Below are 17,695 nucleotides of genomic sequence, written 5' to 3' on the forward strand. Positions count from 1 at the left end.
GATAAAGCGCACAATGAGGTTTTGTCCGACCCCGCGCACCAATTCAGAAGGGCAGATTCTCTGATATATATAAATATATTTTTCTCGCTCGCACAGCTGTGCAGTGACCAATTCTTCTCCGGGGAGGGGAGGGGGGCTGAGGTTTGGGGACAGTAATGGGTCTATTATTTCAGGGATGGAAAGAAAGAGCTCAACAGCCCTTTTTTTCTCCTCTCTGCCTCTTTCCCTTAAGACAATTGTTATTCTCTGCTGCCCCGCAGCCCTTGTTCCTCACACCCCCCCCACCAGCTTTGGGTACGGGCTGCGTGGGAAGGAAGCAAAATGTTTGCTCTGTGGAAATTTGCATCCAGTGTAGAGCCCAAGGCTTGCAACAGGTGATAGAGCCCAGAATTGAGGCTCCTGACCCCAACAAACAACCCCACTGGACTCAAGAGTGTGGGAATGACTGCTCTCATCCCAGTCTCATTCCTGGAGCTAATGAAAGGGACGTCAAAGATCACAGAACGGTTGGGTTGGAAGGGACCCCAAAGGTCTTTAAAGACCACGGACTGATTGGGTCGGAAGGGACCCAAAGCTCCTCCAGCCTCAACCCCTGCCTTAGGGCTCAGATCGGGCTGCCCCATCCAGCCTGGCCATCTCACGCACGGATGAGGCAGCCCTGGCTTCTCTGGGCAGCCCTCACTCCTTTGCTGGGATACGCAGAACCCCTTTCTCCCTTCCCTCAGCTCACCCTCTCTGCACACTCTACTCTCTCTATGCCACAGGGCTGGTTGGCAGCACGAGCCAAGGAGGGGGTGGAAGGATATTACTCATGGAAGGTGCGGCTTTAGCTCCCTCCAGCACTAAATTCCAAAGTTCAGCTGAAACCCAAAATACAACTCAGTGCCCCCCACCCCTCACCCCATGTTCTCAAACACAGTTGGGAGTTTTTGGTCTCCGAAACCTCAGACCCTTCGTGGTGACAAGTGAGCAGGAGCAGAGAGGATGCTGCTGGGATATTCATCAGCACGGTACAAAGGAGAGTCATTCACTCTGGGGTCATTGGCCACGCCAGCTTCAACACTGCTGATAGGGTTATCACAGATGTGTAAGGTACATCCTAGATTGCTCCCTGCCTGCCTGCTGGGAACAGCCTCATCTTCCTGCAGATGCTGCATTCTCTCCTCTTTGTGGGTCCCCAGGCTGCCCAACAGCTTTCTGCTTTGCGTTACAACTTCTCTTTGCCTCAAACGCTGCTGCAATTTCTCCCCCCTCAGCAAGCATGGCTTTTCTGGGATCCTCCTGCCAGCTGTGCCAAACGAAAGCATTTCAGAATGAAAGCAGTACAGCCACCTGAACAAAACTCTGCTTGCTTGGGCTGCCTCTCACTCACGCATTATGCAACTCCTGCCAGTTTCTAGACAAAGTGGGGCTCCAAGGGGCTCGAAGGATGGAAGAAATGCTTGGTGAAGAGCCTCGATTCCCAGGAGAGCCGCAAAACCAGGTGGAAAGACAACCACAGTACCAATGCTTTGGGGGCAAGATGTCCCACATGAACACACAGCTGCAGGAGACCTACTTGGCTTATTTCAGCAGCAACGGCCAGCCATACAGGAACGCATCCCACGGGCGCCTTGCTCTCCCAGGTGTGGGACCAGCACACCACAAAGGCAGTGCAGGTGGATCAAGCAAGGTGCATCCTCACGAGCCTCTCTACTCTGAGAGCCCCGTGCTGAGGCTGCCTGCCTCCTCCAGAATCAGACAGCAGGCAGGGAGGCGGCGGAGGATGCGGGCTCGCCCTTGTTGGATGCCCCATCCACACCCAAGGCAGCTGCTGCAGGCGGAAGCAGAGCACTGCGGGCTCGCTCGGTTATCTCCTCTTGGCAAGAGAACGATGCTGATAAATCTCTCCCTGGTTATCCATTAACTACGAGAGGTTTGTTCCCAAGATGGAGAGAACACCACCATTGATTAAAAGGATAAAGGAAGGTCGCCAACGAGGGACACGCATTCTGGGGGAGCTTTCATGGCTGCAGGCAGCAGCACCGGAGCCAGCAGTGCTGGGTTCAGGATGGCCACGAGCAGAAGCACAAGAAGCCTGCTGAGCAGGCAGAAAAGGAGCTCCTGCTGCACTTGCATCTCAAGCTTCACTCTACGGAGCTCGAGATCTTCCAGCAGCGTGGCTGTTTGTATGGCCAGCTGCGCAGCGAGCCCTAGGAGCAGGCAGGCAGCACTACTCCAGCCCTGAGGGTGCCTGCAGCACTGCCAGCACAAGCACAGCACCCTCTGCTGTGGCACTTTGTGGCCAAGGAGCTGAAAAACTATCCTTGCTAAATCCCTCCTATAGCCACCGTCGTACCAAATAGCCAGAGGGTGGTCTTGGGAATAGCAGCTCCATCCCTGCCAGGGCTTTCAACAGTGAAACAGGTCTCAAAGCGACATCCACAGTGCCTGCTGGGATTGCATTCATAAGCTTCCTCCTTAGCAACTGTATTGGAACAGTCCCTCCGCAGCATGGATTATTTTGTGTTTACACAAGGGTAGGATCCAGAGTTTAATGGTTTTCTCTCTCTGAGAGAGGAAGTGTTTATAGAAGTAATATCTTTTTATGAGACTAGCTGATAGTTATGGGTAGGAAAACAAAACAAAGCCAAACCAAAGCGTCAGGCAGGCATTTAAACATACCAGCACTTTTTACGGGCATTTTTATAGGAACTCAGTAGTTCAGCCACCCCTCAGCTCTTAACTCCCTGACAGCACTCAGTCTCTGCAGGAACAACCCCAGAAACTATTCCGTGCAGTGATTAACAGCATTATTTTCTTCCAGGCATTCCTTTTCCAGCCTGCGTTCCTAGTGCTGCTCAGAAGGCTCCTGCTCCTGTCCTGACCCTGCTCCCCCAGCTTCCCTCATTTCTCCTTCCTCCTCTATTGCTTTCCTCCATCCAGAATATTCATGGTTACGGCATTATTCATCCATAAACAGCACCAGGCATTCATATCCTGCCTGACAAACCTACACAAAGCAGTGTCCTTTGCTCTGTAGGGATGTTTCTCCCATTGCACTGAAGGCTGAGATCCAGAAGGGACAGAGCTGGCAAGGAGACCAGCACTGGGATTGTTCCCCAGGCAGCCACAGTGATGCAGCACCTCACACCACGACCCACTGCAATGAGAGAGCACAGTGCAGGCTTCCAAACTCATGCACAACCCTTTGGGACAAAACTTCAGGCAAATCACAGCTGTCATTCCCCAGGTCAGGCTTGGGAACAGTCACATACACCAGTCATGCTTCGACATTCATTTTATACAGTGCCATACAATATAGGGAAAAAAATTATATACATATATCTTTATATAATATGCTATATTAATCTGTATCTTTCTTTACAGCAATATTAGTTTAGAACTTTCATACATACGTACAAAAAGTCAAGTGAGAATGGCACATGAAGAGTGCTTTAGTTTCCTTGTAGTCTTCATGCTGGGGCAGCTCGGAGCAGGGATCCAGAGGGCAGCATTGCTGGGACAGGCAGTGATCTCTCAGCTGAGCATGGGAAAACAGGATCCTGTGCTGTTTTCCCCCCTGACTGCAAACATAAGTGCCCCGAGTCCTGCAGAAAGCTCCCTAGAAGGGCTGTTCTACACATAAGCATGAAAGGCATTACCTCTAAAGAGGCAACCGGGATCAAAGAGCAAACTCATAGCCACCCTAGTATGAGCTGTCACAGGGTGTGACACAGGTGACTTTTTCCATAGAGGCATCGGCGTCTGCTGACACAGAGGGTAGGGGGAGGCAAAGAAGTCACCATCTGCCGCGCTGCGTGGAGCCCCCACCAACAAACAGGCCACGCAGCTGGACTGCAGCTGGACTGCAGCAACACAGCTGGCACTGAACAACACGGGGAGAAGGGAAATAGCTTCCCACGGCTCCTCTGGTTCAGCTGCGATGGAGCAGAGGCATAAGAAGTGGCCATCGCAGCACGACAGCGCAGCAACAGCTGAGCTAACAGAGGGGGCTTGAGGGTAAAGAGCCCCTCTCGTACCGCGCCACGAGTGCAGGCGCCGTGCTGACACGAGCGAGGTTTATCGCTGAGACAGGAACGAGCTTGAGACCGTTATCTGGACATCACCTCCAGCGCTGCAGTGCCTGCGGAGGAAAAGCTAGGAAGCTGCAGGTTCAGCAGCTGCCCCTGGGCCAGCAGACAGCGGCCAGTGAGCACTATGGGGATGCTGATAAAGGAGAGAAAACCCCAGAAATGTGTGTGGCAGTGAGCTAGCAAATACACCTTGCTTCGGTATTGCCACGTGCACCGGGTACCTCCGACTCTGAGCCATCAGAACTGCGCAAAGGGATGGGAAGCAAGGCAGTAGGATCCCCATTTCAAAAAAAGAAAGATGCTTGTTTCTGTGCTGCTGTGTTTAATGGTTTTGCAGGAATAAGGAGCCAGATAAAGGTCCTTTCATCGTACGGATGTGCTGGGTGGGTGGGGAGCTTCCATAAATGAAAAACAAAGCACAGAATGAGGTGATGAGGTCAGGACTCATAAAGAGCAATGAGAGCTGCAAAAATGCCCAGATCTCCAAAGAGAGACACTTACCTCTGGGAGATGGCTGTTCCAGAACCAGCCTGGGAACGTCAGTAAAATCTGAACTGCATGGGGCAGCTCAGAATGTGTTATGTCCCTTTCAGCATCAGTCCTTGCAAAAACGGGTCAGATCTTGAGCAGAGGAGATTTACCCATGGATAGAGCTTAGAGGAACTTCCAAACACACTTGAGGTCACATAAACCAAAGGAAAGAAATGCTGAGAAACCTTCCCCTCGTACTGCACAGAAAACACCTGTTTTGCCCAAGAGGAGGATCCAGAACTGAGGGGCCACAGATTAAGGGCAGTGTGGGGAAAAGAAAACGTCGCTTGTCAGGCTTTGCTGTTGGCACTTGGAGACAATGTGAGGGTGCAGGGGACAATGGGAAGCGTGACAAGTCCAGAGAGAGGGGTACCTGTAGCACAGTCCTTGGCCATGCCACATCTCCACTCATACAGCCAGAGAAGAAACCATGCAGAGCAGAAGAGGAAGCCGGCAGATGCGTGACCCAAGCAGGACATCAAGCCAAGGGAAAACAGAAGGCACAAGAAAACAAGCAAAATCAACCATGAAGATAGCTAAGTGCTTGTAGACAGCAGTTAAGTTTCCTGGTGCTTTTCAGGAGTGCAAAGTGCTATGAATTACAAGGAACCGCTCCTCAACTGTTTCACACATCCAACGTGCAGTGCCTGCAGCAGGCAAAGCTGAGGCTGGCAGCATCCACCCATGCTACACGAAGAGTGAAGGCTAGGGAAGTGCTAGGCACAGATACAGTAGGGAGATGGTGAAGAAAAGAGTCAAAGTTTGGCAGCCACACAAGCAAGTCAGCAGCACTGCTGCTCTGCAGAGCAGACTGCAGGCTACCTTCTCTGTAAAACAGTTCTCCATCCTAACAACATCTTACAAGTGAAACAGGTTTGGTTCTGGGCTCTGCCCCTCTCCCAGGTGTAAGACTCACTTGGCTGGGCAGCAAAGGCCCTACTCTGAGCTGGAACTGCAGGCCTCCCAGGGGCACAGACTGCCCCTGGGAGGGAACACTGCTCACTCCTGATCTAGCAAGGGGGAAAGGGTATCACTTGAGCACTGGCACCTCACACACTTCCCCTTCGACATGGAGCACAGCCTCCTCAATGCGGCAGCACCATGAGGGGGAGCTTTGGCACAAGAGATGCACTTCTTGCCTAAATCCAGCTCTGAAACTGACACCTCACCTGCCAAGAAGCAAATCTCTCTTCTAAACGTGAGCTTTTAGGTTCAAAGTGTCAGCTATTCTACTCATTTTCCTTCCACCTCTTTGTACTTCTTTAACGTATTACTTCTCTAGAGCTACCAAGGAAGAATTCAGCCAACAAAAATTTACCCACCCTAAGCTTTGTCAACTAGAAAGAGGATCACACAATTCATCTGTGGGCTTCCTAAAGCGCAGAGGAGCTCTGTTGGCAGCAGAATAGTTAAAAAACAGCTCGGCAAAAATCCACATTTAGTGGGGTGAACTGAAAAAGAAGGGATCAGAAACAAGTGATTGCATGGAGGGGATCTCAGACTTCAACTGTCTAAGCAGAAAGAAGTGCAATGCTACAGACGGGAAGAAAGCTGGAAGAGCTTTTAAGCTCCCTCACCAAGAGGGCTGAACTAGATTTCTTTAAGATCCCTTCCAACCCAATTATATCGTTCTATAATTAAGCAAATGGCAAAGCTGATGGGTTTGTTGGGGCTAGAAGTGATCTTAGATGTCCTTGGGAGATTTTGATATGGCCAGCACTGGTGAATGTATGCAGCACTCATGTGTGCACATGACGCCCAGCAGAAGCAAGCAGGAGCTTGTAGCTCACTAGATAAACTCAGATAAAGACACCCCAGCAAGTTTCTCTGTACCTAGACACACATTTATTCAATTGTAAAACACATAGAGGAACCCAGGCACTGCTTGCATAGACAGGGTAACGTGCATCCTGTTTGGATACTAGGAAAGGGGCAAGCAGCAGGGTGCCAATACAATGACAAGGGACAAAAAAATGTGGATTTGGGGCTGGTAAAGACTGAGCTGCCTTATCCCAGTCCTCCCCGTAGGGAAACAGCTGTGAAAGGAAAGCTCTAAACATGCTGGCACGCACAATTTGGCAGCAATTAATAGGAGGTAAGTGCATGAAGAATATATGAAAAAGAAGTATTTTACAAATCAACAGCACAGATCTCATCAGCCAGCCTGAAAACAGGCTGCAGCAGGGACTAAAAGAGGGAAGCAGTATTAATCAAAAACAAGAAGCTTTAGAGCACGTTGAGGCTGGGATCACTGAACCTAGAGCAGCGACAAATCAAAAAGACACCTGGTAAAGTCAAATAACCCAAGCAGTACCATGTTCACCCAGTTCCGTGGGCTTCAGACAGAACAGCTGTGTTCTGTTTCCTCTGCTGGAGACCATGTGCCAAGAGAGATTGCCATAGCAGGAGAATCTCCAAGGAGCACACAGTCCCCAAGGAACACATACCCTCGGTGCTCTTCCCCTCCAGGTGCCCTTGTCCACTGACAGCAGCAGTTCAGTCCTGCTCCTGCTTGGGATCTTCAGCTAACAACATCCTAAAAGCAAATAAGCAGGGATCCCTGGATTTATATGTCTATGCTCACTACCAGCTTTGCCCCCTCAGTCCTCTGTAGCAAGCAAAACATCTCAGAAAACTCCTGTGTGGTTTGAACAGTTCTTAAGGTTGCAGAAATTATGAATGAACACTGGAAATATTGATCAAAAAGCAAAAGCCACAGATGCCAAGATGCATCTGCCGAGCCTCCTGGTGTCAAAAGTACTTATGACCTTTCTTGATAGCTTTATCTGCCACAGAAGTGCAGCAAGACAGGAATCCAGGGACGATGCACAGCATCAGGAATCCCATTCACCTGTGTTTTGGGTCACCTCAAGATCTGCAGGGACAGCTTTTTAGGTAATGCTACCAAGGATGCACACAAAGACACCCCATCATCCTGAGATGGTAACCAAGAAATGAGGTAGCTCCTGGCAACAGGAATAGGGAGCACAGAGATGAGGGAACATCAGCTCTACAGAAAACGCACGTGAAGCTCTGTGGAGGACAGGGCATAACGTGAGGCTCTGGGGAAGAGCTGCCTTTCTGTTTAACACTTCTGCATACTCGCACAGCAGGACCCTGCTTTGTTGGTACTGCTGTGATTAAAACAATAAGAGCAATTGCTATTCATGCAGAAGAGCCTCCTAATTCAGCCAGCACTACGTGCAAAGGGCTCGATTATCAAAACTCGCTGTAATATTATCAAAGAGGCCTCCTTCAACTCACTTCCACGGGTTGGAGGGCAGCCTGTGGCTGTAAAAACAGATGACAAATACCTTGCATCCTGTGAACACCTTCAGGACAGGGGCAGGGGATGTTCCAGGGCTGGACATCAGTGGTCTTAGCTTCACACCTGTACCAGCAAATCTGACAGAAGATTTGAGGATGTGCTATTGCACCACGAACCGCTCTCCCAGCACTGCCTCCACACGCAGTGGGACACCCCACTGAAACATCAGTGGAAGGCACAAACTCCAAGAGGCACAAAGCTTAAGGGCAGGACCCAGAAGCTGAGAGATTAAGAAATCAGAAGCAGCTTCAAGTTTCCAAAGACAGCTGTGTGTCACAGCAGAGCGAGGGCAGAGAAAGCAAGAATAGTATGCAGTACGAATGAGTGATGTAGCTACAGATTTAGGATGTGTCTGCAACTTTGCCAGGACAGAACAGGAGACCAGCCTGTCCAGAGGCTCCTGCAGCACGGCAGAGATAAGAATGAAGACACTCAGACACTGAAAGCAGGAATAATGCAAAGAATGTGGATTTACTCAGTGAGGACTTTTCGTGAGGACTGGGAACAGATCTGTTTGTCAACAGAGCAATGGAAAAACAGGAACCACCCATAATGCAATACAGTCAGAACGTTAACCAGAAGGGCTCTTTTGCTCCTTGACTTGGTCTATGGCAAGGCCAGGTCACAAATATGAGGCATTTCCAGGCTTTTCAGAGAAGCCCAATAATCACAGAGCACAGAGCAAAAAAAAAAAAAAATGCAGCATGCCAGGCTGTCTCCTGCTACAGCTGGTCAGGGCAAGGTCATCCCATTCCCTAAGGACACAGTTCCAATGGCACAGAGAACGAAACAGTCACACCGTGATCGTTTTCCAGGACATATGGGAGGTATCCAGGTCAGAAGTGACTTTCTAGTGCAATACTGTGAGCCGTTCAGCATCGGGTCACTAGTGAAACAACTTGTTCTTAAGAGGGAAGTTATCCACCTTTCTCAGCTTGCATCATCTCCTCACCATCCCTCAGATAGGGCACCAGTAGTTCCACCCAGTCTCAAAGAGACATCTCCTAATAGCTCGCTGCCAGGGACAGAGGTGATTCTTTTCTTCATGTTTGTAAAGTGCTTTGCAGATATAAAGCTCTGCCGAAGTGCTAAGTGTTTTTACTACCCACTTTCTGCCAACAACTAAAGGCAGAAGCAAAGTCCTTCCCCCACTGTATGTGCATGGCAGCAGTCTGCATCAGGAGGCGAGCTAGCCTGCTAGCCTCAGGCTCCCTGTGCTTCAGCTCCCTTTCTCCTCACAGCTACCCACGTGCCCATTTGTGGACATCACCCTTGCAGTGCTTCTTGACTACCTGCACAAGTCAGCCTTCCCCTGTGGTCTGCAATGGTGGATGACCTGATGGCACTTACACAGCTGTCTGTATGAGCTCCTGAGCCATCACCTCCCAGCAAGGGGAACACTTCTGTGTTCTGAAGGACTACCAAAACAAACAACTTGTTGCTCGGAACAAAGTGTTTTTTTATCTTTTACAGATTACAGCTAATTCAGAGGGGGTTCTTCCCACCAAATCAAGACTGTATAGAAAAGGTCCCCTCTGGAATCTAACGCACAGGGACAACATTTTACTGCCCGTTTGAACAAAAGCCCTGCATTTCTAAGGGCCCTGTAACTTTTAAAGAGCAGGGGGATACAGAATCCTACACGAAATGGAGCAGGAGAGCAGCACTTGGACAAAGTCCAGTTCATTTCTGTGCACCTGAAGTTACTGACATCAACACACAGCAGCTATAAAGTGCTCCTGCTCTGATGTGACAGTATTTGACACCGCTGTGCTCCCTGTGCTGCATCCAGGGCAGCACAGTCCTGAGCCATGACCAGGGCTGCTGGTGAGCACAGCCAGAGCCTAAGGGAACACAGGAGCCCAGGAACTGTTGCAAACCAAGCTCCTGGGAAGCGCAGCATCTTCCTACATTGGTAATACCACAGCTAAGGAGGAGGGAGTCACATCCCTAGTGTTAGAAGGAAGTTAAAAGAGGAATTTCTTTTCCAGTGAGGGAGGACACAGCTCCAATGAGACTGCATTGGTAACTCTGCTGAAAACGTTCTGTCAGTTAAAGGATTGCACAAGGTCACAGTATGTTCAACTTTCTAGATTGGTAATTTCTTTCCTGCTTCAAACCATGGAGATACCCTACTTGGGTAGCTCCAGCAGGCTCCTCTGGGCATGGAGGCTCTGCACAGCAGCGCTAGGTACTCCCACTAATGACTTGGTTGAGCTTTGTCACACATTGTGCATCAGGGAGAACGGGCGAGAGCCTCAGCTCCCCCCAGACTCAGAGCCAAACACCCCCCCATCACCCCACCCTGCTTCTAAAGCAGGAGACTTGTGAGCATACCTGTTTACCCTCTCTCCCCTCAGCCTCCAGAGGGAATGGCGCAGGGAAGAGAGAACGAATATACTTTTTGCCTAGAGAGAGCCTCCCTGTTTGCTTAATAAATACCTTCCAAAAGCTCAGCAGCTTTGTAAACATACAAGAGGTTCCAATACTTAGTAAAAGTTCATCTTTTCCCTGAACTCCCAATGACAGCGGCTGGCACTGATCTGTGATGACTGCATATGGGTAGCATGAGGACCTGGCAGGGTCCAGGAGGGGATCCTAGAGTGCCTAGGAAGCAACGCTGGGTGTCGACGAGCCATTTGAATCTTTAAGTCGATCCATCCGTGCAGCTCTGAGATGAGAATGCTGTCAGTCCTGCAGAAGCATCGCCAGCTCAGAGTAGTCCAGGCCACCGAGTGATGACGGTGATGTCCAGGAGAACCTTTTCTGGTGAAGGAGAGACATGGCAGAGGGCTTTGGGCTTTTCAGAGCAGTTTCCGTTCCTCTCAGGAGCAGCCTGGCAGTCATTGAACACAGAAGTACTCAGGGGAGAGATAACACAGTGCCAGCCCAATTCTTGCTGCACCTGGCCAGGGAAGGGGAGACTGCATTTGGGGAGAATACAGCCCCAATGGCTTTAAAAGAGGAGAGTGTCCCAGGAAGGCAATCCCCATGGAAGAGTGACGAATTGGTTCTTGGGCCAGATCTGACATGGTAGTGCAACAGGGCCCAAAGTCTCAATCCGTTCATTTCCAAAACCACTGAAATGTTACCAAGGGAGGGGAGAGGCGGGAATCTGGCCTGCCCCCCTTGCTTCTGTCTATCCAACTCTCAAACTTCTACCCCTTTGCCCTTGAGAATTCCCTGGAGCAGGGTATCTCACTCCCAAACTCAGCAGGTGCCCTGGGGCAAGGAATCTGCCTCTTACATGGAATGAGACAGGCTGAGGTAGGGAACTTGCATCTACCTTTAGTGACTCAGACCCTCTTAGTGTAGCAGGCCTTGTGAGGCAATGCTTCTCCCAGCAATAAGCATGGTACTCGAGCACAATCCATCCTCCAGACGGCGTGCCACCACCGTGTCACCCCAGAAGGAATGTTTCCAGCTGTCTCCACCAATTCCAACTGCCTGACGACCACCTCCTCTCCGAGTATTATCCCAGCACTCAGCCTATGGGATCAGCTCTCAGAGCCGCACCCCTTTACCCTGCACTAGAGGGCCGAAATCATGAGGTCCTCCTGCTTGGCAGGGCTGGTTACGTGCCCAGTGGGGGTGGAAGTCCGGATTTTGTCAGTGGCCAAGCACTCCTGGCTGCTCACGCCTGTGGGAGTGATGTCCATGAGCTCTCCAGATGAACTAAGGGGGAAGGAAGGTGAGACAGAGATGCCCGACGAAGGATCTGTTGAGCCTGCAAACAACCTCGGGGGCTTTGGGACTAAGTTGGGTTCATACTGTGCTCTCAACAGGATCTCCTGATCACTAACAGACTTGGGCATCTCCACAAAGTCACTGGAGCTATCTGATACCATCATGCAGTAGATGTCCTGGAAAGAGCTGCTTTTGCTATCCAAATTAAAGAGGCTGTCTATGAACTCAGCAAATTCCAGCACCTGCGGACTGGGGACATCGGTGAGCCGTCCATTCTGGAGGGACAGCTCCTCACGAGGGGCTAAGGAAACGCGGTCCCCCTCGCTGCTGGCCCCTTCCTCACTGCAGCGCCGCTGAGGGGTGGTGCCACCGCTGTTGAGTGCGTTGTCAGGAGCCTGAGTCTCCTGGGAGTGCTTGGAGAGGCTATCAGCAGCAAGCAGCTCTGTCCGAGAGCTGAGGGAGGGGTTCTCCTCAGGGATAGCGGGGTCTATATAAAAGCAGTGCATCTCATCCTTCTCCATGACAGCGTGGAGGCTGGGGGAGCCTCGGATGCTCCGAAAACCAGAGGAGCGCCTCGAATCGAAGCTGTAGATGGATTCGTTGTCAGAGAGGCTCTCCATGGTCGCCAGAGGGGCACGGCGGTCCTGCAGCTCCACAGACAGACGTTCCTTTGTGTCCAGGAGAAGAAGCTCCACAGGGTCTTTCTGCACAGGAGAAAGTGGCTTTGTCTCATAAAACCCCTCCAAGCTGATTTCAGAATGGGACTTACTCCTGCAACGACAAGCAGAGAACGTGAGGCTGCTTCACTCCTCAGAACCACAAGCTGCCAGAACAGCCACAAAACCAAACCTGAGGCACAGACTCCCTCATGCACACTGAGGTCACGTGTCGCTGATCTAACCAGAGCAATGCACTATTGCATTTTTTATCTTCAGGAGCAGTAATGTTCTGAGAAGAGGTTTCAAGAACTCCAGGAGAAAGTCTGAGGCAGTAAACTAGCTCTGACCTTTAGTTAATCTGGCTAGAACTCTGCCTCCCTAAACAACTGCCACAAACCTCTCTGCCCTCTTCTCCGTTCCCTTCAGAACAGTACTTCAGGATTCCCACTCTGCCTTCACTCACCTCTAAAGGAAGCAGTCGGTCTGCTCTGACAGAAGTCATCACTCCTGTCCCTGCTGTTTGACCTACACGTTTTCTGTCTTTCTGTTTTCTGTCTTTCTGTCTTCATCACAAGCTGCTGCTGCCTCGTCTTCCACTCAGCTATCTCAGCTCTCCTTTGCTGTCTCTGGCCACTCTCGCTGCAACAAAAGCCTTAACATTTTTCTACCATTTGCTGACATTTTTTATTTTTTTTTAATTTACATTTCACTTGTGCTACTTCACAGAGGCTCAGCCATGCATCACTCAAAGCACCTCACCTAGGTGCACACAGCTTCTTGTTGGGTCTCTACCTGAGATCTCTGTTCTAGAAGTCCTTCCCTTGCAAAGGAAATCTTATCTTGAGCTTATTCTGCACCTCCACCTTCTTATGGAGGCAGGGGGTAGAACAAGAATATTTACAGGAATCAACTACAAGAATATAAGCAGAACAGTTTCCACTTTATAAAATTATCAATGGTACAACAGCTTGTATGTATTACAAAAAAAAAAAAAGAAAAAAAGCTTTGTTGGATTACAGAAGTGGTAGAAATGCCTCTTACAATGTTTTTCTGTTTTCATTGTGCCTCCCATCTTCAAGTACAAACTACCTTCCCTCTCATCTTCTCACTTTCCTATTTGGTCTGCAGGTTTGCCTTCTGTAATGCAATGCTGTGGTGGAAGTTGCATGTTCTATTTTGAAATAAGTCTCAAACACAAAAAATGTGCACAGAAAGAAACCAAAAAGACAAACCTGTGCTCTCCTGCAAAACCTCAGTTGCTACCTGAAAACCAGCAGGGAGTGTCCCTGTCATTTTTTCCTGGATAGGAAGCAGTTTATGTATTCCATAAGATGGAAGTCTTACTCAAACCAATCCTTTGTATACCTCCTAGATGAACCTCCACCTTTTGGCCCTTGACAGAATAACAATGCCAGTATCCAATAGCCATGGATAATAAAAAAACGCTCCCTACAGGAATGCTTCCAGCACTTAGAACATGACTTTTCCCTCTGCCTGCTTTCCACCAGAGTGAAGTTCCCGAGAGCCAAACAGGACACCAGCTGCTCTTTCCTCACGTTACATTGCTTTTATAGTTGTTCTGTAACCCTGCCCAACATGTATCCATATTCCCAGATTCTCCAGTTTATAGAATTATGCAAGTCACTTTACATAAAGTAACTTCACATGTCTGTCTGTGTGCTGTAAGCTTATGGCTGTCACCGCTTCACAGCTTTTGAGAATCAGTGCCATGGGCTATCTTTGGCCACATCATTCACACACAGATTTGGCTGCAAGACTGCAAGCTTTGCTTTTCTGCTTCCAGGGAAAAGCCTACTTGTCTGGATAAGAAAAGGCACCTTCCATATTTTCAACTCCTAGGTTTTCCTGATCCTGCTGCACTCACAGATTCTTGAGCAACACAAGGGATCATTTTTTTTTCTCCTGGATTCATCATGTCTTGTGTCACATTAATTAGAAGTCTCATACAGGCGGTCCTTGGATCTATACTACTGATATCAATGCCCCAAGAGAGGATCCACACCCCATGCCAACAGTCCTCCAGTGAAATCCAAGATGTAATTCTTACTTTGTACTGCTGTTCCTTCTGTCCGCTGTTAGGGCTCCAGTTCCAATCTGCACAGAGGGTCCACTAGGCAAGGGCTGACTCTGGAAGATCAACTCTGGAGTGAGATCCACTTCTGTAGGGCTCACCATCACTTTTGCTGCAGAAAGTAAGGCTGTTTTCCCCTTGTTGTAATTCTCTAAGACCTATGCAAGGCAAGCAGAGGAACAGCAGTGCTTCAGTAGAGACAGCAGCTTCATTCTTCTCAGCTCAGAACTTCTCAACTGCTGGTTTTGCCACTGTGTTTCTTACCAATGCTTTCCACAAGCACATGGAAAGATCTTGACACAAAGGATTAAATGAACATATTTTGGCAGTCTACCCTGTCAGGATGTCCACGAGTGGGAATCCACGAGAGGGGAGATTACCAAAGATGCTGTGAGGAACAGCTTTCAGACCAGAACAGCACAGTAGACTTGGCTAAAACTCATGGTAGAGCTGCATGGCTACAAATCATCATTTAGCGGCAGAGACCCATTCCACAACCACTACACAAACTCAGACACTCCACAGGCTAACAGGGGCTGCAGCAACACTTATGAACTACCCTGTGCAGCTGCACGCATGGACATCCAGTGCTGTCACAGCTCACAACATTCCACCTGAACTGCAAGCTGTAACAGCCAGCTTTGAGAGGACGAACCACACACCACCCAACTTCACGTTAATACCTCATGTAAGGGCACAGAAGTGCTCTTGCAGTGAGAATTAATAAGCCCAAATCCCACCCAGAGTATCCCTGGCTCTCCAATACACACAGAGTTTTGGCTCTGTAGATATTGTGCCTACAGCTCACCTCACAATGCCACGCTTTTCCTGCCCAAACCCAGGCCTCCCTTGCATTCAAGCTCAGTCCACTGTATCACGCTTCCCCACCCTCAGACCCCAATTCTCAATATTACCTTGTTGAGCCCTTCCATGACCACATATGGGAGGTGTTCGTGCAACATTGCTGGTGAGATGATCACTTCATTAAATGCCTTATTGTCACCCCAGATAGCAAAGTAAGTGGGATCCTCTTGCTCACAGCAACTAAAAAAAGGAGTCGGGATCCAGAGGAGAAAACAAGGAGCAGGGGACGGAAGAGCAAGCCAGTGTTTTGGCATGCAAAACAGCAGGTTACAGAGACAGAAAAAAACAACAGGAGGAAAAACAGAAGGAGGAGATATTAGGTACACATTCTTCTAAAGCACTGCACAGTGACATGAGTATCTTTCTACCCTCACACTGCAATCACTGCCACCGTAAGGCAGTGAAAAAAGCCACTTCCTTCACAGATGGACTGCTCTCCTGGGAATTTATGTTCTGTTGGAACTCACCAGCACTGCTCTGCGGGATGATTGTGCACCACATGGATGATGCGGCCAGGTGGGTAGAGCGGCGTGCTGGCAGACAGGGCGATGGTCAGATCACTGGGGTGGGTCCAGAGGCGGTTGCTCGTTACCGAGTTCTCCTCAGTCTCTTCAGGAAGCTCTGACTTGGGTATGCACTTGGTAGCACCCACAATGATCCGCCACTGTCCAACACCACGGAAAGGTGGGAGAATATGGAGAAGAGCAAAAGATTAGAAAAGCAGAGCTGTCTCACAATGTACTGTCGATAGGTTTACTTGAACTGAATACTTAACGCTAGAAAGGAGGGGAAAAAAAACAGAGTTTGTGTCCCTGCTGTTTGAACCTTAGCAGAAATAATCCTGCACTTCTTTCCTTTCCTTATTTTAACCTTAAAAGTGGCAAAATCTTGTTGTGGATGTTTTTGCAGAGTCAGGGATCTAGAACAAGCACATCTTTGTCCACCAATGGGACATCTTCAAGGACAAACAAGGTAAAGAGAATCTGAATTTTTAATGCACGGAGAGAAGAAAAGGTACTTAAGCAAACAAAAATTCCCCTTATGCTTTTATTTACGCACTAAAAAAACTCAAACCTAAAAGTCAAAAGTTTACTGAAACAACAACAAAACAGAATTCTACCAAGAAACAACATCCGCTCAGTTTTTTACCCTACAGATATTATCTCTCTAACATCTTAGAATTTTAGAAACAATTTCAAAATCTGATGTTCTTTCCACCTCAATGTAATGGTAAGGAAACCCAGGGAAGAACAATTTTGCACGTTTCTTAACTCTAAAACATTAACAGGCCACTTACCCTGGAACAGCACCACCTGGAGAGCACAAAGCAGTGCCTACAAGCAGACAGATGCTGCACTTCACAGCCTGATACCAATCACTTCTTACTGGCCAGAAAAAGCTACAGCTGCAACACAGACTTCCAAACAGGCTCAGATGAAAAAACTTCCTTCTCAGTTTTTTTAGACATGTGATGATGAACCCCCAGTACACGAGCCAGAATTGCCATAGAGTTACAAGCCAGCCTGCAAGCAGAGTGTTTCTCTCAGCCCTGTCCTCTCCAGCTGCTTCCATCATCCCTCTGTTTACCTAAACAACAGTGATGGTGGATCTGAGGAGATCTGGGAGTCAGGAGAAGCCTGCAGTATTGCTGTGTGACAGTGAAACTTTATCATCACTGCTCAGACACTTGCCTTCAAGAATCTGCTCATCCTCATTCTCACCTTTGGTTTGTTACTTCTCTGAAGAACATCCAGAAGCTGCCTGCGAAATCCCTCCAGCTGAGAGAGACCAATTCTGGGAAGAGAGGAAGATGTGCTTATAACAGCTGTGCAGGGAACAGCAGACAGGGAGCAGGACAGCAGAGACATATAGTGCAGAACAATAAGAAACTATGCTACAAAAGAAACAAGAAAGCAACAGTAATGCAGATCACTTCAGAGGTGAGTTGTGCCATCACCTGGGACCAGTAACCAGGGTAAAATGCGACAGGAAGCCACTGTAACAACAAACAAGTGTGAAATGCAATAACAGAATCAGAGCAGTAAACATAGATATAAGAAGTCAGTGAACAGATGAGGGTGGTGGAGCAATCAGAGAAAACAAGGAGACAAGAAACAGTTCAAGTATAGGATGCCACAGAACAGATAAATCCAGAAAGATAGCACAGAGCTATATGACAACATAAAACATTATAGAATATACAAGATTCTCTTTTACAGCTTAACAGAAGGCACTGGAACAGGTTGCCCAAGGAGGCTGTGGATGCCCCATCCCTGCAGGCATTCAAGGCCAGGCAGGATGTGGCTCTGGGCAGCCTGGTCCGCTGGTTGGCGACCCTGCACATAGCAGGGGGTTGGAACTAGATGATTGCTGTGGTCCTTTGCAACCCAGGCCATTCTGTGATTCTATGATATAGAGAACATCACAGTACTCTTCCTACACTAACTCTACATGCCTG

General features: G+C 48.9%; 1 protein-coding gene across 1 annotated transcript in view; it reads right to left on the minus strand.

The window, feature by feature from the left end:
- Positions 1-11,465: 11,465 nt before the first annotated feature.
- Positions 11,466-17,695, minus strand: part of DAGLA (diacylglycerol lipase alpha) — a gene marked incomplete at both ends in the record, with an annotated part of 29,436 nt that continues 23,206 nt past the window's right edge. Inside the window, 5 exons of the mRNA XM_079537699.1 lie at positions 11,466-12,393; positions 14,350-14,531; positions 15,288-15,417; positions 15,705-15,901; positions 16,959-17,031. Coding sequence (XP_079393825.1) covers positions 11,466-12,393; positions 14,350-14,531; positions 15,288-15,417; positions 15,705-15,901; positions 16,959-17,031 — 1,510 coding nt within the window. The remainder of the gene's footprint in view (positions 12,394-14,349; positions 14,532-15,287; positions 15,418-15,704; positions 15,902-16,958; positions 17,032-17,695) is intronic.

The sequence above is a fragment of the Tetrao urogallus genome (genome assembly GCF_951394365.1).
Source record: "Tetrao urogallus genome assembly, chromosome: 6".
NCBI classification, from domain to species: Eukaryota; Metazoa; Chordata; class Aves; order Galliformes; family Phasianidae; genus Tetrao; species Tetrao urogallus.